The 24,522-nt window shown below is 48.1% G+C and overlaps 2 protein-coding genes across 3 annotated transcripts in view; one reads left to right on the forward strand and one right to left on the reverse strand.

Moving 5' to 3' along the window:
• LOC144142328 (inositol-tetrakisphosphate 1-kinase-like) overlaps positions 1 to 11,326 on the forward strand; it is a 25,167-nt gene extending 13,841 nt beyond the window's left edge. Inside the window, exons 5-7 of one of the 2 annotated variants that reach the window (XM_077673749.1) lie at positions 3,244 to 3,677; positions 9,394 to 9,538; positions 9,732 to 11,326. In XM_077673749.1, coding sequence (XP_077529875.1) covers positions 3,244 to 3,677; positions 9,394 to 9,538; positions 9,732 to 9,868 — 716 coding nt within the window. In that variant the 3' untranslated portion in view covers positions 9,869 to 11,326. The remainder of the gene's footprint in view (positions 1 to 3,243; positions 3,678 to 9,393; positions 9,539 to 9,731) is intronic. The other variant, XM_077673750.1, reaches the window with a different exon arrangement.
• Positions 8,910 to 24,303, reverse strand: LOC144142326 (U3 small nucleolar RNA-associated protein 25 homolog). Its single transcript, XM_077673747.1, has 7 exons — positions 23,717 to 24,303; positions 23,143 to 23,286; positions 21,477 to 21,695; positions 20,167 to 20,348; positions 17,905 to 18,196; positions 16,052 to 16,292; positions 8,910 to 10,770 (listed from the first exon to the last, which is right to left on the reverse strand). The coding sequence occupies exons 1-7, from the start codon at positions 24,125 to 24,127 to the stop codon at positions 10,226 to 10,228; spliced, it is 2,034 nt and encodes a 677-aa protein (XP_077529873.1). The 5' UTR covers positions 24,128 to 24,303; the 3' UTR covers positions 8,910 to 10,225.
• Positions 24,304 to 24,522: the final 219 nt, after the last annotated feature.

Consider the following 24,522-nt stretch of genomic DNA (forward strand, 5'->3'; position numbering starts at 1 on the left):
GACGGTAAAGTTCCCTGAATTAGTGCATTTCTCCAGCCGGTTTTCCAGCCGAATGGCTCATCAGCGTAGAAAATTCGTTGACATCAAGGTTAACTATTGCACCTCGTTCACTACATAGAAGTCGCAAGCACATGGGTTTCAATGAGGCGACAATGGGGAATTGGAAAACTTCGTTAAATCCAGGAATTCGTTACATGGGGGTTCATTAAATCCAGGTTTAACTGTACAGGCTTTGATAGTCTGCTGTGAACAGGGTGCCTTTCATAAAGCCCCTCTGCCTTGCTGCGCGCGTTGGCCAAAAACGAAGCTAACATTAATGTGAAGGTGTGCTCTGTTTTGTGTTGCATCATAGCTTGCCGCAGCGTTCATAATCGTGTTTACACAGTGCATGCAGAATTCACTCCTTAATGTCATTGGGGGCCTTTGGTTTAGGTGGAGTCATCAAAGGATCTCGTGGACTTTTTTTTTTCTTGAGCAAGGCTTGCATACGCGGCGGTGTATGGGAATCCCTTGGAGAGAAAGGTTTTTTGCCATGTGCCTCTTCTCAGCCGCACATACAGCTGTGCGCGCCTCACTAAATATTTTCACAAAACACAAGCGCCGCGTCTCTTAAATTTAGAACAAAGCCCCTTATTTTTACGGCTGCTGTTAAATTAATTACCGGAGCTGTATCAGTAGAAATTTTTACTCCTACAGGGCCAGTATCGTTGCGTATATCTTGCAGGCTTACAAGACAAGTAGCATTGCATATGTTTGTCAAACCTGAAAGACTCAATGCGTAGTCATGGACAAATGAAATACAAGCACGAAAATATGAACCACAACACTAAAAATTGAAGAATACAGTTCGTGAAGGTCGAGCCATTGGTATATTTCGAAAGCCACATTTCCTAAATTTGGTACTGTTATTAAGCTACGCATCAATTATACTGGGATGAAAAGAAATCGCGCTGTTTGTGTGTTCTGGTTCATATTTTCGTGATTGTGTTTTATTTCTGCATGTCTGTGCATATACATTAATACCTGAACATGCATAATAAGTACTGTATTTTCGCGCGAATAACCCGCACCAAAAATGCGAAAATTTCAGTGGCAAAGTAGGGGTGCGGATAATACCCGGGATTTTTCCTTTAGTGCAGCTCCACGGCAGTGCGCATTGTGCCATGGAACTCCTACGCAGTAACACACTACAAAACATGCAAGGACAAGGAAGGAAAAACAAGGACGAGCGCACTCTAACAACTGAATTTTATTAGAGAATTCTGACTTTCGCCTTGCAGCCAGTGTATTCTACTTGCTAAATATACACTTCTTCTGTCTACATAGTATGTGATGTGTTGCTGGAGCAGTAGCTTTGGTGCAGCCTTTCCCAGTATGTAATGTGCGGGCAATATGCGAGTTTTTTTTTTTTCTTTTCTGGCGAGCTGAAAGGGGGGGTGCAGATTATGTGCAGGGGTGGGTTATAAGCGTGAAAATACGGTACATGTGATACATAGCTGTAAGATTACAGGACTCGCACATTGGGTAAACATGTGAGTTCTATAAGGTGACCGCAATCCTAAACTGCGGCAACACGAAAGTGGAAGTCTGCTCCCAGGCCCCCAGCCTCTAAAGACTAATCCCGCCTGTAACTTTAGAGACACATCTACTTGCTTCCACGGCCAACTCTTGTCCCTGTCTAGAGTTACTCGATGTACACCAGTAGCGAAGCTCCCTATAGGCAACCCCATGTATCGAAAGCTGGTCTGCGATTGCCCCCCCAACTGCACTGGGGGAAACGGGCAAGCTGACTAGCCTGCCATCTGTTGGCAGAAAGGTAAAGTAGTACTGAAAAGTTTGCAGCTAATGCCTTAACCCTTTCAGCCTTGACTTTTTATATCAAGCAAAACAATGTTTTATGTGTGTTATCCTAAATTTTAGGGTCCCATAAGCCTACAAACAAAAAATAGAGCTGGAAGTGCAAATATTCACAGATTTGTTAATGAGGCAATTAATTATGATATCTGGAAACAATTACAAATGTTATGTTGAGCAGAGACATCACTTTTGCATATTTTCCTAAACGTTATGACTACATGAACCTACAAACAAAAAAATGAGCTTCATAATGAACGTATTTATGATTTACAAGCTTGGGAATAAAACTCGGACTGCCACTTTTTTCGGCCTCAATATCGTAATTTCGTCTTCACCAGAGCTTTTTCTTCTTTGCAGCACCCAGCTCCACTAAAATGAAACAACAATGATATCTGTCGCGTTAGGCATCGTAGAAGAACAATTCCCCAGAAAGCTGGCAGTTTTGGTTTCATTCTCTGTGTGCCAGAGGAAATTTTAGGTGATGGCATCACTTGACACCACCAGGGCCGAAAGGGTTAAGTCATGAAGAAAAAGGTGTGAAAACATAAGTGAACATTGCCTAATTTACTGTTTCCTAATTTGAAAAGCAAATTTTATTTTATTGAGTTGTGTTACTAAGTACAGTCGAACCTCATTTTAACTAAGTAGTATCGGGACAGCAAATTAGTATGTTGTATCCGATATTTGTTGTAACAGTAGAGGTGAAAATTGGCTCTAACAAATCGGAAATCTCGCTTGCGCAAAAATACTTGATACAAAAACGCATTTTTGTAGGCTTCAAATCCACTATAAACAAGGTAGCCCTCACCTTTCTGCTTGTTGCATTTCAACCTCAATGAACCGGAACCTGAGTATGTTAAATTACAACAGAACAAAGTTCACTTGACAAAATAGTACCGCATCCTTATTTGTTGGATGAAAAATGTGATCTTCATCTGGCGGCTACTCACAGCACTGAGCAGGATGAATAGTTTTACAGTGTCCACGAACAAAGGGGCCTTTCCTACTTCTGCAGTTTCGGATGCCGGGAGTTTTTTTTTTTTTTCAAGTAGCTTCTAATGCTCCTGGTCAAATATTTCTTCGTTGTATCCGATATCGTGCGCAGCTATCACGCATTCAAATAATAAGTGTCATCGAAATGAAGCCTGACCGGCCAAAGTTTGTATTTAATTCGCTATAGCTGATAATTCGCTATATCAGTGTTCGTTATAACGAGGTCCAACTGTAAATGTTTAGCAAAGTCCCGTTTTTGCCCCCCAGGTGCTGCGTTAATACGCTTGCCCCTCTGCTACAACAACGAAGTAGAAGTGCTCGCGCGTCCCGAGTTCTGAAGTTCAGTTTCACGACTAGTGTACATCCAAGAACTCTCTTCCCTGCCTCTCGCAGACTGGGTGTTTGTGCCGCCCTTCGTGGAACTTGGCGGCACGGATCCGGCCGCCGACCGGGCGGCCGTGCGTGAGCGGGGCCTGCGCTTCCCCGTCGTGTGCAAGCCGCTCGTGTCGCACGGCATGAAGCGGGCCCACCAGATGTGCCTGGTGTTCGGCGACCGGGGGCTGGCCGACCTCCTGCGGCTGGGCGGGCCCTGCGTGGCCCAGGAGTTTGTGGCCCACGGCGGCCGCCTGCTCAAAGTGTACGTGCTGAACCAGCGCTACCACCTGACGTGGCGGCCCTCGCTGAGGGACTTCCAGGCGGCCGACACGCCCACCGTCTTCTTCAACAGCCAGGACGTCTCCAAGCCGCACTCGAGCTCCCCGCTGAACGCGGACGCCGCAGTGGAGGCGAGTAGTCGTGGTCACCGCGACTTGCGCCTTGAGAGGCGTGTAAGTGCAACCTTGATGCAGAGTAAAATGGTGGTGACAAGCTGGGCAGGTTGGTACGGTGACACCTTGGCAACAACAGCGCAAAAAATGACGAGGACAAGCAAAGTGAACGAGATGAGCTAAAAAATCTCGACCGATACAGTAAAAACTCGTTATAAAGAAAAGGGGGGGTCGCATTACTTTGTTATAACCATATGTGCATTTCTATGAAAAATTTACATGCTAAAGAGGATGTACTCACCACGGAAACTCATAGCATCCCACGAAAACAAGAAAAACAAGCGAAAAAAAACCCAGCAAAGGATTGTGTTTATTCACGCCGAACGGCTCATCCATGATCATTCGACAGCACACGAGCTGGCGGCTAACTTCGCAGAGAAAAAGTCCTTGGTAGATTTTTTTCCGTGTCTCCTTCAGGCGAATGATGGCTTCTTCAGCTGCGGCTGCAATTTCAAGCCTGTCCTCGCCTTTTATTGTGAGTGCCAAAGAAGTGGCGCAGCAGGTCTGCCGCATCCCGGTCGAGGCACCCTACGGGGGCCCAGGAGACGCTCACCCTCGCTAGTGTTTCAGGCGCTTGCAGCCATTTTAGCGCACTGGAGTTAGCGGCCCTTAGCGTGGCAAGTTTCGAATTACCATATCCATGATGCGACAAACTCGTGCGCTATAAGAAAGTGACCCGACGGGTGCCAAAATGGTCCTTAAATGCTCGTAGCGGAACAAAAAGGTTGGTTATACCCATTCCTAGGAAATTTTAGTGTCGTTAAAACGAGGTCTAAAAAACCCGAGCATCTGTGGGAATTTCAAGGGGAATTACGATGGCTTTGTTATATCCATTCATTCGTTATATCCCATTCCGTTTTAACGAGGTTTTACTGCATCTGCGGTAATTGCGAGTTAGTGCTTGTCTTGTTCGCTTTGTCCTTATCTTTGTTCACACCGTTGCCAAGGTGTTGATGTAACAAATGAATTTGTCGTTCAACTGCACAGCTTGGGCGACAAAGCAATGAAGGCTACGTGGGATTCATCCTCATCTAATATCCGTGCCATACATACGCAAATAATGACATTAATATAAGGTCTTAAGATACTGAATGACATTATTTGGGCGATCCGTGCTACACGCCAAAGCGCAAAGGCCTTAAATGTGTTAGGCGTGATGGTCATAGTGACCAAAAAGAGAAATGCGCTTGTATTTTATTGAGTTTTTTTACTTGGAGAAAAATGTTGTACAAGGGGTAAAAATGTTTTTTTGTGAAAGAAAACGTTATGAGAAATAGTGTTTTGTTAAAAATGGTGTGAGCCGTTTCTAAAAGTGGCTTCAGCAGCTGCCGCCGCCTGCCAGCGGTAGCCAAATCTGAAAAATTTAACACGAGTAACACGATGTTTTGCTTTTTGCCGCTGTTTTAGTGAACTTCATCTTCTTTAAAACTTCACCACCAAGAGTGCACAAAAAACCGTCTCATTTCGAAGTTCAGCTACGTTTCCGCGTCAACACTCTGGTGCTGAGAGTTTTGTCGGTTTCATTTGGTGATCGCACTCGAGAGTAGGCAGATTTGAGGCGTTCGTGAAGGTGAATGAGTTGTGTGAAACTTCCTAAACCGAAAATGACATTAGAGCGAATGGCGTTAGATTTTTGCGCGTAGCAGCGAATTAGTGGCATTAAAACTTAAGGCATTATTAGGCGCTTAACTCTTTCGTTACCACGCCTATTCAAATCGATCACCGGTGATCGATGATTTATATTGCCTATTTCAACATGTTGTAGTTGTTTCTCGTACACTTAATGCGGCCTGTGGTTAGTCTAGGAACTGCCCTTTTAGAATCAGTTTAAATTTTCCCGCTCCGGCGAGATTGAGATTTTTGACGGAGTTTTTTGCGAGCTTAGGTGCGTGTGTTTTTGAGGAAGGGGGCGTGGCTGCTGCACTTGAGAAAAAAGGATGCAGATCGTGGTTAGGCTGCATTACCATAATATTTTTTTGTCAAAAGGCTCCTGGCAAGTCAAATACCAAATATTGCGGTCAACTTTGTAATCCGACAGTGTTGAGAGGTGATAATTACTTGAAAATGGCCCCAGCTATTCACTTATGATCTTTGGTTCGGTCAAAGGGCAGCTTTATTCTCCCAAAGCTTATTTCTGATGGTCCCCCGCATGTCTAGCCAGTTTGCCTTCCATTTTCAATCAGTTTCCAGCAGTTTCGGTTTCGTTGTTGCATTGCGAAATTCATATTTGGCGCTACTACGCAGTTACCCAACTACAAGCTCATTTGCCATGGCGCCTCCGTTCCCCGCTACTGCTCCTCAACACAAGCATGCCGCTCGCGCTTCCACTTTATCTACGCCTTGCTTTTGCGATAAGAGCTTCCGCTGAAAGTCAAACAATAACACCAAGCCGTCGGGTATCAGTTCAGACGAGGAGAACGCTTCCAATTGGCCTTGAACACCACCAGCTGTTCACCGGCCAGTTTCGGTTTCATACGAGGTATTTCCGGAGGTCTAGTGTCGCTTCTTAGTAGTACTATCTATTCTGACGAAGTCTCCAACAGCTTTGTAATTGTTTCTTTTCAAAATTGTTAGGTGGCGCTGCAATGTAGTAGGCTCGAGGTGCTGAACTCGCTTCACTGCCTGACGGCGGCTTGGTGAAAGCTTGCTGGGCATGATTCTAGCGTATCGTGCCTTATTCCTGCAAGCAGGGCTACCATAGTGAGTCAGAAGATGATAATAAACCGCAAATGAAAGTTCTGACTGATAAGTGATCATCAGAACGTCAACAAGCAACCACCAAAGAGTTTGGTTCTCAACTCCAAGCCGATTTTTTTCATATCGCTTGCTTGCCTTCAATATTGTGCCGGTCATAATCATTGACAAGGTGTTTTTACATCACGTGGAGGCTAATTTGGGCCTTTAATAATGTCAAACTACCAAATTTCTTCCAGAGAACCATCTAAAATAGCAAAATTTGAAATAGTGGTTGGGCTTCACCACATGGCACGGGCACCACGCGGGCTAACATTTTTTTTTTATATCTCACAAATTGCACTGCGCAACTCAATTTTTTTTCTAGGACGGGTTTTTGAAATGTCTACCTACAAAATGTATATTCTAAATTTTTTCTACTACTGGTCGTTTATTATACACAACTTACCGTATAAACCGGATTATAGGTCGAGTGGGAATATAGGTCGACCCCCTACCCTGAGGTGGGAAAAGTTCAAAAAAAAAAAATAATTCGGCACAGAAGCGCAATCACAATGTCTATATTTATTTTCGACGCCCGTCTGTCACTGCCACTCACTATGCCTGCCGAAGTCACTCGCCTGAGCTCTCAGAGTCGTCCAAGGATGACTGCTTCGCAGTCATCTTCCATGCCACCAGGCGCGTTGCTGATGAAGCACTTCCTGAACGCTCGTGTAACCATGTCGTCGGGCAGCGACTGCCAAGAGGAGGACACCCAACTTGACACGGTCGCAACCGGCCCGTATAGGTCTTTTTGTTGTTGCCGGCTATCCACTCATTGCACAGTTCGCGGAGCCGGTCCGCGCATGGCCTCCGGAGCGATCGTGAGCGAAGTTCCCGGACGAAGTCCGCCACTTTGTTCTCCAACTCGGGGTGGACCGCTTGTCGTCCACGGAACGATCAGTTTCGGGGGTTGCACGCGCACAGCTTAGCTTTCTGGCTCCGCCAGTACCGCACACTTTTCTCCGAAACGCCTAACTGGCGTTGCGCCGCTATATTCCCATTCTGCTCGGTGACTCAATCGCCGCCAGCTTAAACGCCGCGGTGAACTGGCATCAACTGCCGCCACTCATCTCGGAACAGAGACGTACAGAAATGTACGCACGCACGCACAATAAACAAGTAAAAGACGAAAAACTAGAGAAAAGCGAAATCAAATAAAAGCCTGATAGTGCGAGAGAGCAGTCCGACACGAATGGCAATGGCGACGGACTGCGCTTGCACATTGTTGCCAGACAACGATTTACATTCTGCCAATGACCGCTATATAAGACGAGGGGTGACTTTTGTGCGGATTTTTTTGGAAAAAAACTCGACCTATATTCCGGTTTATACGGTACTTTTTCTTATTTTCTTCGACACGTGGACAAAATTTTTGAATTCGATATTTTTTTGGCAATCATTATTTAGGAAAACATTATTAAAACTGGTATCGTTGGAAAGCGCGTGGAATAATCTGCATTTTATGTCACTGCAATGTGTGCCTAACCAATATGTATAGCACAAAAAAAATGTTTTGTTAGACCCTTCAAAATTGGTCAATTTTGCGCGGTAACGAAAGAGTTAATGTCATTTTTCGTGTACGTGTGGCACGGGTATAAGTTGTGCTAACAGTTGAACCAGAAATTAATTTGTAACAACTTGCCCGACTGGCGTTCCCTTAAATCGATGAAAAGAAGTCACCAGGACTGGCGACTGTTTGTTAAATTGGGGTCTTCTGAATGTGTTAATTCAGTAAGTTCGTGAAAATTAAGTTTCGTAAGTTTGAGGTTCAACATGATTAAAGATGAGCAGGGTTACCTGTAGGCTCGAAAACTTACTCGTTTCGGGACTATCTGTGCATTTTGCATCCCCCCTCTCTCTGTTTCTCTTGCTTTCCTACTTTCTTCCGTCTTCCCACCTTCAAACCCCCTCTCACATGCCATGTGGCAAAAACACGAAGAAAAACAAAAAACAAGAACTAGACAGCGGTGTTTTGTGTATTTCCTCGTTCTTTTGTGCCGTGTTTTTTCAACGCTGATCTTCATCATGAATGTTCACCAAATCACCCAAATCACAGTCCTGTAATAATCTTCCAGGTCTTGAGCTGTGTGAGCAGTAGTCACAAAAAGTAAATTGCCATGTTCTTGTGAAAGCACTGTGCTAATGGGAATGAGCTGTGCATTGCAAGCATGGGAGTTCCAGGCCTTTGAATGGTCCGTAGGCGTAAAGGACCGTAGGCGTAATATTGCCTGGTACGAAATTTCCTTGTGCTAAAGCGTTGTCTGCAATTTTTAATGGCCCATACAGTAGCCGACCGATTTTCGGACCTGGAGGGGAACGAAAAATTCTCCGAATAAAAGAGCAGTCCGAAAAATTTGTGAGTCATTGCATCTATGGGACAACTGCCGTTCCTTGGGAAAGTTCAAAATATCCAGCAAGTCCGAATTCTTGGAGTCTGAAAAAACGGTCAGCTACTGTGGTGAAGTTGCTGATCTTTATTAAATGTCCACCAATGGCTGCCTGTAAAAGGGCTTTGTTCTTGTACTGTTGGGACACATGGTCTGAACTCCAATGCATGACAGAAAGAAATAGCTAGCAGCAGCACTCTGCAATTGACAGATGCTGCCTGATGCATCTGACCCTCTTAATACATTTTTAATGGCACCACGTAGTAACCAAAGGCCTTCTACAAAGTACATGCAAGCACTCCAAACAGTGAATATTTCGTGACATCCATCACATAACTTTAGGTAGAATAAGTTTCATTGACAGTCTGTGCACTCTGTTTGAGCAAATGTAGAAAGGTGCAAATGCTCGTACAAACTTCAAAGGGGGGAGGCAGAAAATGGAACTTTTAAGTGTTAAAAGTTTAGTCTTCCCTCTCCAGGCCTCAAAGAAACTGCAGGGCCATTGTAACTCAAACACAGGAATTGCAGCGTGCCTGGCTGTGGCCGAAAGTTAACATGGCGCTTGTGTCCGCTGTCCACTTTGCCGTGTTCAGGGGAACCAGATGCCGTGTCCTCGGAAGCTACGCTTCATTGTGGACACGATGCGGAAACAGCTCGGTCAGCGCCTTTTCGGCATCGACATCATCGTCGAGAAAGACACCGGCCGGCTCTGCATCATCGACGTCAACAACTTCCCAGGCAAGTTGCACCCCTGGTTTCTCTCTTCTTTATTGTAGTTCTTGTGGTGGGAGGGATGGATTGTGCCCCGTAGTCGAAGAAAGGCCGTGACTTTGGCGCCCTCTAGATCGCGGAAAAGCTCTGTTTGACATTAATTCCACAAGTGTGAGGTTGCCACAACACAGCACGTCTTTTTTTGTGAACCCGTGCGCAGGTTATGATGGCGTAACCAACTTTCTGGACCAGTTGAGCAGCCTGCTTGCAGAGCTGGTCGGCTCGGAGCTGCCGGACTCCGGCATCGACACATCGGACTCGTCCGACGAGACGCCCAGGCGACTGCCCCACCACTGAGAAAGACCACTGACGACAATTCCACACGTGCCACATTAATCGCCATCTGGTTACATAAAAAAAACACGAACATTCGAAGCATTTTACAGGAGGCTCGATTGCTGCCAAACCCGGGAACCAATGTGTCAGGTTCCTCGGGACAAGAATTTTAAATAACAATTCTGCCCCCAAGTATTCCGTGGTTCATCAGTCTCCATTCACTGGTCACCTGAACAGAAGGACGACCGCATCTCTTGCACTGTGCAGGAGTTCGTCGGCCACCAAAGAACTGCCAGACATGTGCACGCGGGACTTCACTGACCACTGATAACCAGCTGCCGGACACTTTCCGCCGAGTGGGAGTTCATCGGCCGCCGATCACTGGCCGCCCGACACGAAGACGTGCACGTCGCGTGCGCCGTGCAGAAGCCGCGCGGCACGCTCACTTCCCACGACGGCCGCCAGCGGAAGCGCGTCGAGACGGCAGAAGAGGCTGGTGCAACCGCCCGCCCCTGGTGCAACGAGGCGGCACAGCTCGGGGTAAAAATGGGGCAGCGTCGGAAGCTCGTAGAAGACCAACCGCTGCACGCCCTTGATCCGGTAGCGGCGGTAGAAGTGGAAGCGCTCCGTGTACAGCAATAGCCGGCGGCGGCCCGTGAAGAAGACCCCGCGTGCTCGCGACACCTTGGCGTCGGTCGTGTACTCGCAGATCTGGCAGAAGCTGGCGTCGAGCGACCGCAGGTGGTTGCGGAGCCGCACAAAGTCGAAGTAAGACCGCACGTACACCATGCTGCCCTGGGAGCCCTCGCGAAGCAGCGGCGGGAGGACTTTCTCGGTAAAGAAGCGGAACCGCGCTTCCGCCACCTCGGCGACCGACGCGACGTCGAACCGCTGGAACACTTGAGCCAGGGACACTGTCACCTCTGCAAGTGAGAAGAGAAACGACGCGGCAAGGTTTCAAAACGAGGCTGCGGTCAGACCGTACAATCTGTGTGGAAAGAATGTGTCACGCGAGGATTTCAAGGCCAATTTTTTAGTGGTATTTGTGTCAAGTGGCAAAAGACTTTACTGCAGCTGTGAACGCAACGCGACTATTGCAGACTTGCTATTGATGGCATATGCTGGAAGGTGAAGGTGGAGAAGGCAGCTTTGTACAGCGACTGAGTGACCAAATTAAAAAGGGGCAGGAATCACTCACAAGTCAAAACTTCTGCTCTTTTTTGTCTAATGGTGCAGAGCATTAGTGCAGTGTTTTCCTTTCTTTGTGACTACAGCTTTTTCTGCTACGGAATTCAAAAACAGAGCAGTTCTAAGTTATAAATAAGTTCATTATTTGTATTTGCTCTCGTATAAATATAATGGTTTCCACTAATGAATTGTGCAACAGAGCTGTCATGTTGTATACCAATACGTCAACAGTGACTGCTTCAAGGTGCTTGGTTAGCGCCGAATCATTAAAACGAAGTCTTACAACTACAATACTGTTGTATGCCTGTTTCCTGAAAACCTTTCTAGAAAACTTCACGGCGCTGAAACGTGTTAGCATTTCAGAATCTGTCCTGACTGTGCGCCGATTATTCTAGTCTTTCTGCGTAATTTTGCCAATTTGCTGGGACAATCTTGCAAAATACAGGCAGCACATGCTTCACTTGGCTGCTAACCACGTTACTTCCATGCTCCATGTTTTGTTATAGAACGTGTAGAGTCTGTAGAATGTTGTCAACTTAAAGGAGTACTGACACGAAATTTCTCGCTTTCAGTTTTTATGCTGTAAAGAATACCTATTGGCCCAGTAATTACGAAAATCGAACCGAAAGCCGCCAGCCGCCAACACAGAATTAATTATAGCATGTTTATTGCAACCAGTTTCAAATTCGGTCGCCGCACGGGAAAATGGCCGTTTGAAGGCCAGCCTGCAAGCGGGCCAGCCTTACGTCACGGTCTCGCCTGTGACGTCAGGGACGTTCGCCGCATCGTCTGCTACGATTGCACATGGTCCGCACTCGCCCGCGCAGTCGACATGTTGTCTGAATCGTCAGACTCGGATGAGTCGCTGCCACCCGACAGACAGAACAACTTTATTTGGCCAGGTGATTGGGCCGGCGATGTCTTCGCCGTCGTCCGTTTTTTAATATCACTGCAGCTCGAACCGGCGCAGACCGTGATAGCAACAGCTTGTCGCCACTCTTCTAATCAATCTGATCGCGAAAAAGAAGTTCCACACGCGAGAAAGTAGATGTTAGTGTGGTGAAAAATTGTGCTAGGGGTTGTTATCAGCCAGCGCTGAATTTAAAAGCGGCGTTCAGATATATGCTGCGATGGTAAGCTTACGCTGACCGGCAGCGGAGGTTCGGCGCTCTGACCCAGCACTGCTGGCATTGCGGTGCGGCAAGCGGCCGAAAGATGGCGCCACCTGCGCGCTAGAATCAAAACAGGCCACGGCAGATGTCTTGGTCACCGATCGCTGAAACGGAAATTATCGCCAAAATAAAGCTCCATATGCGAAAAGGGGGACGATAGTGTGGTGAAAAGTTGTGTAAGGGATGGTCATTCGCAGTTGTACAGATACCAGCGATCAAATATTCGCCACGATACTAAGCCTAAAGTTCCCAACACCCAAGCTGATCTAAGCAACGCTGAGCCCGCAGGCTTGGGCGACAGTTCTTGCGGCCGCCGCTGCACACGAACTCAGTCCACGTTTAGCGCTGCATGTCGTTGCGTGGAAAATAATGCATCTTGGCGTCGTCGTCGATTTGCTCGGACAGGCTTCCACGAGCAGTACTTCGCATTCTGCGAGCTTGCCATAGCACAACTTGGGCGAGCTTGGCGACGTGCACCGCCGCGTCGCCGCGGTGCGCGTCGACATCGCGCACCGCGCGGTGCCGGCACTGCGCAGTTTTCGGCACCAGTGCAACGGAACACTGGGCGGCCACGAACTGAAGAGCAAAGACGTCGAACACGCAAAGTTTACAAGCATTGCTCACACAGCTACGCCCGCGTCTCCTGCTCAAACGAATACCACCGACAACAGCAGCGCAGGATATCGTTTCCAGTTTCGAAAACGACGATATATATATATATATGACGTCACCCTGAACCGGCCAGACACGCAGGCCGATGTTTCGTCACGCCGAAAGCGATTTCGCTAGTGCTGCCGATTTGTGGAAGCTCGCGGCCAGGACAATCAAAATCGATTTTAGATGTGATTCCGGCCTCGGATCGCTGCAAAAATTTCTGTGAGGCATCTGTACAAACTGCTGAAGCCAATTATATCATTTTTTTTAGGTGTCAAAATTTGGTGTCAGTACTCCTTTAAAGCGCTACTGCTGACATAAAACCTCAATTTTGTTAGTGTGTGGGGATTACGTCTGTCCCCATGTCTTGCTTAGAGCTGGTAGGCCGGCGCCGCCGTCAACGGCAAGGGCGCGCTGAGTCTCGCGGGCTCTTGCGCAAGACAAAACGCCCCCTTCTACGCCGGCCTGCCTTTTTAGCCCGCAAGCACCTTCCTCCTACCTGGGATACCCTTCTCTTCACAGAGGCATGAAACTGCAAGCAGGGGCTTCCCCGAGGCCTTTTTCTTCACGCTCAGTCGAACCGCCTGGCCGCACCAGGAATGCTCCGTTCCCCGACCACGAGGCAAGGCGAGACTCCCCTCACTAAATGAAAGAAGCCGGCGACCTACGACGGCTTATAGAGCTCGTGGGGACTCCGTCCTCCGCCCAAGCTCGGGACGGCCGCTCCTTTGTACATAGTGTACATTTCACCGACTGTGGAGTAAAGCGCACTTCGTCGACTTTGCCTGCCTCTGAGCTCGTCTTTGGCACCTTTCGGTGAGTCGATTGGATTCACAGCGGTGTCCACGCAACGCCACGTGGTGGATCGTGGCTCCGGTGCTCGTGTTGTGGCCGACTAACCCGGTGATACAGCCTGTTTATAGCCGCGAACCCCACAACTGACAGCTGACTTCCTCCATCATGAACCCTTCCTTGCTCCTAAAACTTGCCCTCCTCCATTCGTGACGCCCATGCTGTGCCACTTGCCACTGGTGGAACTGATAATGCAAACCCCATTTCGAGCACGGCAGCGTGGAGGCATAAAAATGCCATGCATTTGAAAACATCCGAGGCACTCTTTCAACCTGCGGTTTTCAACGCCCCACACGCTTCCACTACTACCAGGTCAGAAGTGGCTGCATGCCCAACAATACTGCATTGGCACCTATCTTATAACTTGATTTAGAGCCTGCCTGCAAGTGTAAAGTTCTCCTTATGTACATATGTCATGATGCATCATCATAAACATCGTCACTGCCTCACCCTCACTATCCCGAAGGTGCAGATTATTGAGAAGGACCACCAAGCTCACAAGAGGCAACATCCGAGGCACTCTTTCGACCTGCTGTTTTCAAGGCCACACCACCTTATGCGGCCTTAGTTGAGTCGCACTCGCAGATTATGCTGCAGTCGTAATGCATTTCTTTTAATTTTTAATTTAAACAAAAGAAATGTGGGGCTAAGTTCCTCCTCGCAAGCATTTGAGAAGGGTGCAGCAAGATAAGTGATGGGTGTACTCAAACACGCACACCCACACGTGCATACGTCTTGTTGCTGTCCATCTTGAGTGGGATCGCACATCCGCCGGTCATTCCACCCCCCATTTGTGCGAGGAGTAGATTATCATGGCATAACGAGGTTTATTTGGACAAATCTTTTCTCAGGGGCAGGCACACAACCTATTTTACGACAAAGTAATACAATTCAAAAACAAAGTTCCCATGAAAGAACTGCTCTGAGCCAATTGCAGAGTACTGCTTTTTATCGGCAACAGCGCAGCTTCCGCGGTGCTTCCAAGTGTGAAAGATGAATGTAGCTTTGAAACCGCAACGAAAAGTAAGCTGCCCACTGCCCATTTTAATGAGTGGAAAAAAAAAAAAAAAAAGGGATAGTTGTCGGAAGCCATCAATTGGCTCCTTGCCTGGGAGGTGTTTTAGAACACGAGCCTAAACTGTGTGACGGAGAACGTCCATGCAAGTATAACGCAGAAGAAGTAAGGGAGATGAAGAGCTAACAGACAGGCAGCGAAATTCCCCATCGTCAACTGTTCCATTACAGAAAGGCAGGAAAGAGCAGCGGTAAAAAGCGTAGGAGACAGATGGAAGCCTTGCGAAAGCATTGAGGTGGAACAGGATCATGAAGCAAAGCGCCTTAAGCGGCAAGAGAACAAAGGCCTTTGAAAACGTGAGGCAGACGCAAAACAACCCGTACAAAGCGGTCAGGTGTCCTTGGAATTTTTTAACCGCAGATGACTGCCCGCCTGACCATACCCACCCAAATTAGCGAAAGCAGTAAGGCACGAACTCCTGCATTTTACATTGCAGCCGACTTTTTTTCCCCCTGCTATTTCCCACCCATACCGGCTGTGCTGCTCGTTACGGCTAGAAGGTTCTGATGCACTAGCAAGAGACTCCCTTTTGTTTTTCATTTTAATAAGTGTTAAAAGAAAACTAGCTACACAAGCTCCCCGTGAGATTCCGTTCCGTTTTGGGTACAAGCCACCACTTCCTGTACATACCCAGAGCCATCTACTGGCTTTATTCAACACTCCCGTTGTCTTGAACTGCTAAAAAAACCTCGCTGTTCTACCTCGATAGCCTCATGGGTAGAACCACGGGTTCTGGAGCAAATAACCTGGGTTCAAGTCCCCGCAGTGCAAAAAGTTTTTGCAAGATGCAAGACCTGCGAATTTTTTCTACTGTAAACTGTCCTTTTGGCTCAGTTCTGCGTGTTTTTTTTTTTCGTACATAAGGGTGGTTTCAAATAGTTTAGGCCAGTTTAGGGGCAAGGCAAGGCAAGGCATGTCAGCACGCTTGGTTAACGTTCTGCATCGCACCTGAAGTGCCTTGCTTGTAGCTATGTCGGAACAAAATATCACAGGTTCCTCCTGCCTTGAGTAAACTTGGTAGAGCATCGTTGAAGATTGGCACTGGAACGAATTACGGAGAAGACAACACCAAAAAACGTACACTTTGGCGTGAAGGCAACGCACCTGCGACTGGTTTTATCCTAAACGACGCAAAACACATAAGCCAAGTAACGAGAACAACAACTGATGAAAAAGGCGGGAAAGGAAAGTGCTGACAAGTTTTTTTTGCGTCGTCTGTCTCCACGATACGTTCCAGCGCAAACGTTCCAGCGATCCGCTCACCTGCGATGGAGCCCGACGCGACGGGGTTGGCCGTGGCCACGAGGCCCGCGTAGTTCTGGGCGTGTCGGCTCAGCAGGGCCGCGATGGGTGCCTGGCCAACGGAGCTGAGCACCACCGTCTGCCGGAAGCGGCGCGCCCACCCGTGCAGCCACCAGAGGCGAACGCGCGAGAAGTCCGCGCCGTGGGGGTCCACCGGGGTGCGGTTGACGTGTTCCATCAGGTGTACCACGTGCTCCCAGTTCTGCACGAGATGCGAGGAGGAGGAATACGCTTATTAGAAGGCAAAGCTGTAGCAGGGTTCGTACGGGATTCAGGGACAAGAATTCAACGATATTCAAGGTCTTTCAAGGCCCTGCCAAGGCATTTTCAAGGGTGCAGGGAGGCGCGTGTACTAGCACTTCACTACTGTTTTCACACGCTAAACGTTTGCTTCTTTACATCTCAAAAATGAACTCAAGAAAAGCCTCTTTAGAACAGCTCCACTCTTTGGAAGTGGACAAGTTTGCCCCCACCCACAGTAATACTGAGGGAGCTATATGAAAGCCATGCCATCTTGAACTTCTCGAGCCATGCAAATGCTCTTAATACACAGCCTCAGAGATCGAGGTACATAACTTAGTACCCCCGGCCATTCTCATGCCCCAAATTTCTGTGTCCATTGGTCGACTGTAGGGTTTAACGCGCTGATGCAACTCAGACAATGAGGCGCGCCATAGTGGAGGGCTCCGGATTGATTTGGACCACCTGGGGATCTTTAACGTGCACCGAAATCTCGTACACACGGGCAGTTTTGCTTTTCGCTTTCATCAGAAAAGCGGCCGCCATGGCCGGGAACCGAACCCGCGACCTCGTGCTCAGCAGCACAATGCCTCACCCACTGAGCCACCACGGCGGATATTTCTGTGTTCATTAAGGGGGCGATTGACAACTCTACTGGCTCTGTCCACCATCACACCAAACCGTCAAAATAATATTCCACTAAAAAACACCGTTTGACGAGCCCAGCTCGTCAAACGGTGTTTTTCTATTTACAACATAGATGGCAGCACGGGTTCCACCATTGGCACTTGTATTCAATGAGAGTTTTCACACTACATGGCAGAATGGGTGGTTTGTTGCCCGCACGTTTTAGAAACGTGGCCTTATCTGTGTGCTGTTCTGGTGCGAAAAATTTGTCTTCCTCAGATGATGAAAGCGAGAGTGATGAGGATGTCTGCAGTGTGTTTGATTCTTCAAGTAAAGAAGATAGTGATGACGTTTTTACGGGCAGCGACTCCGAAGGGGAAGACAGCCGCTATGATACGATGGAAAGCTCCCGTGAATGGTACCGCATAGACCCCGAGGAGGCTCTCTGTGTAGTGCCGCGCTGTGAACGCTACCGCACGGATGGTAGCCTCACCTAGCTTCAAGTGAACTATCGAGGAATAGTGCATTATCTGCATGGCAAGTGAAACCCAACCTTTACTTTCTGGAGTTGCGGAAATTTATTTGTGAATGCATTTGATATGCCCCAGGCATAGAGTATTATCTATGGAGTGGAGAATGACTAATGAAACTTTATTAAATGCCGTAAAATATTTTCGATAATGTTTTTCTGTTTTTAACATGTTACTGAAGCATATCACATCATTAAAAAAATTGGCCATTTCAGAACATAATTCTTTCATTTAATGAGCCCTTAAGGGGTTAATTTGACGCAGAGAAAGCTTTGCGATTCAACCATCTTTCTTGTTAGCTGAAAAGTGGTTAGTTTTTTTTTTTTTGGAGAACTCTGGCAGACATGTCGTGGCCATTTATGCCCCACCCCCTTCACCTCTCAACCCTATGCAACTCTCCTGCGACCCCCGACTGACCTGCATGAGCAGCACGTCGGCCTGGTCGACGACCACCATCTCGAGGGAGGAGAGGAAGTCGAAGTCCCGGTCCTTCTCGCCCTCGGCCCCGACGACCGTGCGCAGCCCCAGTGGGGAGGCGATGAGGATGTCCGAGGCGTAGAAGTCCCGGTACAGCCTCAAGGTCTTGCCCGACACGCTCAGGCCGATGCGGAACGCGTCGTCCGTGTTCCCCTTGAATGTCTGCTCGTAGTCCTCGGGGCGCTCCAGCCACTGCCGCTTCTCCTCCTCGCACCCAAACTCCTTGAGGAAGCTGCACGGAGCAGTTCACGGTGCACTCTCTTTTGAGCTGGGGTGCTCTGTGCCAGGCGCCACCAACTTTAAAAATGTCCAGAGACTCCCAATTGCTGGTTAAACGTGCAAGCAGTTCAGCTCTACACCTGATAATGATGATGATTGCTATTGGTTTCCCCTTTGTAGCGGGGTGATGACATGTCATCTTACCAAAAAGGACTAATATACCTATGTTTTATACTCCTGGCTTAATAATAGCGCTGCTTAGGGCAGGCGCAAACAGCTGATTAGGCAGAAAATACTTTTTTTTTCCTGTTACAGGTGGTAGCTGTCCAAGGCAATATTCCGCTCTCTGCTTTTCGTCCACCAGCATTCTAATCTTCTTTTCGTCCCCTCGACAGCCTTGAAGTTAACTTCCCCTGTGATACCCTTAAATCCTAGGGCTTCTGGAAGCCCAATATTCCCTCCATGTAGATTTGGATGGATACCCTCGCATTCGAACACTATGTGCCGCATAGCTTCAGTTTCTTTTCCACATACCACGCATACCCCATCATTTCGTGAATACTTCCCTACAAAGCTCTTAGTCCGCAAGCAACCTGCTCTAGCCTCAAAAAGCAAAGCACTGCCCTGGGAATTATCGTAGAAGTTTTCCTTTCTGATGTTCAATCTCAGCCCTGTACATCTCTAACGACGTTCTAGCTTCCTTTTTTTCGCTCCATTTATTCGCTTCAATCTGCCTTGCCTTTTTTTTGGTTACCTTGGCTGCCTTGGATTCTGCACCGTTCTTTCCATATTTCATCGTTAGCCTTCTAGTCTTCCTTAAGCACTGTGATGTCCATTTTTCTTCTTTTTTCATTCTTTCGTAACATGTTCCGGCTGCAATAAAGCGCTCAGTTGTTCGCCACCGCGCGTGGTTTCTGCTTCTTTACCATGTCCTGTCTTTTGCGCTGTTTTTCTTCGTAGTACAAAATACAGCTTCATTCAATTTGAAGGAACTGACCTTTGGCAACTCAGTTAGCTCCATTCCAGCAAACTACATGACTTGCCGCATTCATTTTTTTCAGGTGGTACATTGTTGAGCTGTGTGTGCAGAATAAGCACTGTCAATAGGATAACAGTGGCTCAGTCGCTATTACTGCTGTAGGGGCACCACGGCCCAACGTGCATTGCGGTGAAGCTGCACCCAAAAAAATACCCCACACATAAACCGCACCTCTACCTCACCCCTGAAATTATCTCACTTTTGGTGCGGGTTATATGCGCGAAAATACAGGATATGTTTTTTTTATTACCTGACATGTTCGAAATTATCAATAAAATTGGTATCACTGTAACCAGTGAAAATTGGTATTTTTAACGAACCAAATTGCATTTTTGTCTTCGTGGCCCCTTTAAAGGTGCCATGAAGAGAAAATACAACTTCGTTTAATTTGAAAGAACTAGAATTCAGTATCTCACTCAGCTCCATTACAGCCACAAAAGATGTTTTTTCAACGAAAAAAAAAGCAAGAAGTATTTAAAAACTTTCAAATTTTGCGCCACGGTGACGTGTTACGAGCAAGAATGACGTCATACGGGCCAACAATAAAACATAATTTTCAGCGCGTTAACTGCACGTTAGCATTCAAGTGATGCGGTCAAATGGAACTAGAGGCCCCATTACAGACGTCCAGTCATCTGTCGTCGCAACAGGGCAGTTAGGCGGCCGCCAATCGCACAAACAAGGTTCCGTGACGTCATAGAAAAGTTGCGGGAAATTGGCTAGGGGGTCGCGACTGCTTCACACGTTTTCTTCAATATCTCCGTTATTTGTTCGAAGATTGCGATGATATTGGTATCATTGTTATCGGGACTAAGCAGGCTTTCTAAAAAAGCCATCTTGTATTTTGTCTTCATGGCTCCTTTAAAGCTTCCACCACTGCACCACCGCGCTCCCAGTGCAATCAAGAGCAATGTCAGAAGTGCAACGGCAGCACAGGCCCTCACCGGGTCATGTTGGCGACCTCCTTGGCCGGCAAAAGCCGCGCCAGCAGCTTGACCGTGCGTAGGGCCGACTCCCGGAAGGGCATCAGAAACAGCACCAGGGGCCGCGTCAGGCCCTGGTCACGCATCTCCGAACTGGCACCGCGGTGCAGCTTCTTGTTGTGGTGCAGCACGCGGGACCGGCTCTGTAGTGCGGTGGACGACAAAGGCACAGATAACCAGTGTGCAGTTTGAAAGACAGAAAAAAAAAAAAAAAAAGTGCAACATCGTCGGGGAAGTTGGCTGCTAAACGTGCGGCTCACTAAACGTAACGAAAAATGATCTCGGCCATTGTGTTTGCCTTGATTGGTGCAGCACAGTCTTTTAAATGCAAAAAACACTACCGTATTTATTTGAATATAAGATGAGGTTTTTTTCCAAAATCAGTAGTCTCAGTCACCCTGCCTTATATTCAAAGCTCAGAGAGAGAGAGAGAGAGAGTGCATGTGTGTGTATTAATATACGACGATGTTTATATATACGGCGATATTTTGGACTCTCTAAATCGCACCCTTCCTTTTAATCGTGACCACCTTATAATCGAAGAAATACGGTAAATGATTGATTGATTGTAGGGTTTAACGGGCCGACACAACGCACACGATCAGCTGCGCCGTAGTGGAGGGCTCCGGATTAATTTTGACCACCTGGGGATCTTTAATGTGCGGCGAAATCTCATACACACGGGCATTTTTGCTTTTCGCCTCCGCCGTGACTGGGAATCAAACCCGCGCCCTTGTGCTCAGCGGCACAACGCCTCAGCCACTGAGCCACCGTGGCGGGTTAAATAGGGTAAATGGCCCATTCAGCTGAAGAGCCCGCGTTGGTGCTAGCGTCTGGGACAGCAAAACAGGCTCTTAAGAAACGTTCCGTAGCATGAGGCATTCCTTAGCGCGAGCCTAGCAGTAGAGAAAGATGGCTGTCTACGCTAGTACACTGTAGATAAAGGGAGCAGGAGGGTGCAGCCAAACGAGTAGTCAGACAAGCCGCGAAATTCGCCATCACTGTCAACTCTATCATTGCGCAATGGCAGGAGCGAGCAGCAGTGCAAGGCGTATGAGAGAGATAAAAGCCATTAAGCAGATCACAAAACAAAGCGTGTGAAGTGACAAGATTACAAAGCCCTTCGACAACGCAAGGTGGAAGCAAGGCATCTCGGGTGTTCAACTGGACACTCATGTGTTCACATTCACAACCAATAACAAGTGCTTAGGTCTCCGGGACCTTTTGTATCGGCGGCACCGACAGACAAGGCCACGGGCGATGAGACGCACCTTGAGCACATGGTTGAGCGCGTGCAGGCAGTAGGCTGCACGCACTTCCTCGCCATTGTCCAGCGAGCGCTCCGTGAACAGCAGGTCCCTGTACGAACTCAACACGGAGAGCAGTTCCATCTGGAGTGGAGTCAGCGTGTCGGGCACTGCCAGGGTGGTCTTGAGCCACAGCCCATCCTGGCTCTGGGCACGGACCAGAGGAACATCTCGTGGGTTGTCCTGGCAGAGGGGCAAAAAAGTGCTGGTTGAGCTACTGGTACATCCACCCAGTGTGAACTGATGTGAAAAAAATTCTTCAAGGCACTGAAGTCTGCTCATGTGCTTTCAATGCGAAAGCCTGGCGATACTTAGCTGTAACATCACATTTGCATCACTTTCTTCACTTTTGTTTTTCATCTTTTGCCTTGAATTACTTTGACAGGAAGACTGGCGGCGCATCAACCCACAGCTTCTCCATAATCAAATATCTCCACCCTGGGGATATCTCCATGCCTGCACCACTACTCGCATGCCGTGACATTCACCCGTCGCGTGATATGACATCAGAACTCTTGTTTTGTCGCTGACAACATGCTAATGTTAGCGCATTGCTTATGCGCTTGGCTCTCATTTAGGCGATTTGCTTTCATACAGTGAAACCTCGATATATCGAACAGCGCGGTGCCCGCGAAATAGTTCGATATAACCAGAATTCGATATGCAAAATCACGTAAAAAACGCGTCATAAACTGGTACAAATCAATAAATGAACGAATTGTGCAGTAAACACTCACTTGGTGCTTCAAAGTATTTATTCTTTTGGCTTAAAGTACTGCAGCAGGGTAGCCTGGCGTGTTATACACGACTTACTCAACGTAGTCCAAACGTTCCACAAGCGACAGGCCGGTGCCTTCTATAGCGCTGCAGTAGCGGTCCGGTAGGGCCAAAACCGCTCAAGCCTCGGTCGAAGTCGGGAGCGGGGCACTATCAGCGCTTGCGGGTACAACCTCGGCAGTGTCTTCGTTTGTGCGCTCAGTAGTAACCTCCGCTAGGATCTCCACATCCGTCAACTCCGCCGTCGTTCCGGTGCTGTCGTCACCGCCAACAAAGTCATCAATGCACATGCTTCGTGGCTCAGCACCAACAAAGCGCTCAAACTGGCCCCAGGTTTCTGCAAGCTCGCATTCTTCTTTTGCACCGTCCAATTCTGATTCAGTGCAACCGATGCGCAGCAGTCGGGAACGCCCATCGCGCCACCGCTATCCTCAAGGGTACTGCGGGATAGCTCGCCGCCTGTCAACAGGGCGCGAGCGGTATGTGGCGGAGTTCGATATACCCATTTCATGTCCGTCCCAGTTCGAAATAAAAAATTAAAAATGCATGTGATTTTGCGCGTGAAATAGAAAGTGTTCAATGTAGGCAATAATTCGATATACCCGTGTTCGATATATCAAGGTTTGACTGTAAACTCAAACGCATTTTGTACTCGTTACACCAGTGGCCATTTCCTGTACCAGACGACAGCGATGCCACTTTTTTGCCTTAAAATTATAACGGTGCAAGCTACAAAAACTTCCTGTGAATTCAAATGACACCAGCTTGAGGTGTGGAGGAGCTAGTGGCAAATCCATTAATTTTCTACTTCTCGGGTTAACAAAACACCATTCGTTGACATGGTACTCCTCACCTTGAGTGCAGTGACTCGAAGCTGTCCCAACGTAGGCCAGCGCAGTTCACTCCGAGTTCGTTCGACACCTTCCAGGGGGAACTTGTCATCTTCGATCTTCCACTCGTAGTGAACTGAGAACGGATCGTTCTGTGCTGGAAGTTCCTGTAAAACAGTGAAGCAAGAACGTGCATGTGTCTTAAAGCTTTCCTCATCTGCAACGCACAGGGGGACAAGTTGAAAATACCGCTGTCAAACATGATCTTTCATCCCGCTATTCAAGGTGCGGAGTTCTGTTTTGTCTATCTCATGTCCGCTTCAGAGAGTTAATTTCGAGGGAGCCCTGATTGGCGGAGGTCAGACGACCCGGATGTGACGCGACACAAGGAAGGCGGGGCGTCCGTTTCTACGCTTGCCATTGGTCAGACGCCTCACAAGTTTAACTACGCCACGATTGTAACGGACGCGAAACGGCCACTTTTTAAACAGACACTATTCAGGCTTCCGCCTCACAATCCGTATGTTAGAATGCTGTTATTCTCCGTAAACAATCGCGACAATAGTCATATGCGACCGACGACACGTTGAGACGTACCTGTTCCTCGTCTTCAGACGCACTGTGTTCGCTTGCGGCGCCGTCCTCTTTGTTTGCGTCTTCCGGTCGATCGACGTCGTGGTCGACACCGTCGCGTTCACCGTCGTCGTCTCCAGATTCGCTGTCGCTCTCAGCAGCCGGGGCGCGCCGACCACCGAACGTGCCCAACAGTTGGCACACGGCGTCATCGCTATCACTTTCCGAACCCTCCGACTGCGAGCTCTCTTCCTCGGAGTCTGTAGCCTTCGTTGCCTCTGAAGGTACAACGACGGTGGGGCGATCGTTTGTAGCCGACGTCTGATCGTTCGCCGGGTGCTCTTCGCCGAAGTCGACCAAGTGCCTCTTGTCTTTCCGGGAGAGCTTGGGAGCAGCGGCTGCTCGCCGCTTTCGCCCACGTGCCGGGCGACCCATCTTGTTTCTCAAAACAGTGAACTACGCGAATTCATGAACGGCTCAATAAAAATCACTCCCTACGCTACCTGCACGTGCACGTATGCAGACGCCGTCTGAGCTGAAATAAAAACAAAACCGACAAAAACTGGCTGCATGGACCATGGAGGAAAGAAAAGGTTGCATGGACATGCGTGGTTTAAAACGATGATGATGATGCTTGTTTAAATGAGTGTGATAAAAATTGCCAAGAGCTTTGGGTCGGCAGGACAGCAAGCGCTACCACTCACAACCACGACATTTCGAAAATTTCAATGCAAAGGTATTAAACCTCCCATGAAGCGAAAATCACGAAAAAGCGGCTCCCAAATGCCCACCGGCTGCGGCGCGGTCAAAGACACGCAAAGAAAATGTGC

Source organism: Haemaphysalis longicornis, unplaced genomic scaffold (genome assembly GCF_048455015.1).
Source record: "Haemaphysalis longicornis isolate Haplotype H1 unplaced genomic scaffold, Haemaphysalis longicornis Haplotype H1 scaffold_6, whole genome shotgun sequence".
Taxonomy (NCBI): domain Eukaryota; kingdom Metazoa; phylum Arthropoda; class Arachnida; order Ixodida; family Ixodidae; genus Haemaphysalis; species Haemaphysalis longicornis.

Excerpts from the sequence above, each read along its gene's own strand:
- LOC144142326 (XM_077673747.1), bottom strand. The coding sequence starts at position 24,127 with ATGGGTCGCCCGGCACGTGGGCGAAAGCGGCGAGCAGCCGCTGCTCCC. Across the intron at positions 23,287-23,716 it reads CGTCTGAAGACGAGGAACAG|GAACTTCCAGCACAGAACGA; the intron begins GTACGTCTCAAC and ends ACTGTTTTACAG. Across the intron at positions 20,349-21,476 it reads CGCTCAACCATGTGCTCAAG|AGCCGGTCCCGCGTGCTGCA; the intron begins GTGCGTCTCATC and ends ACCGCACTACAG.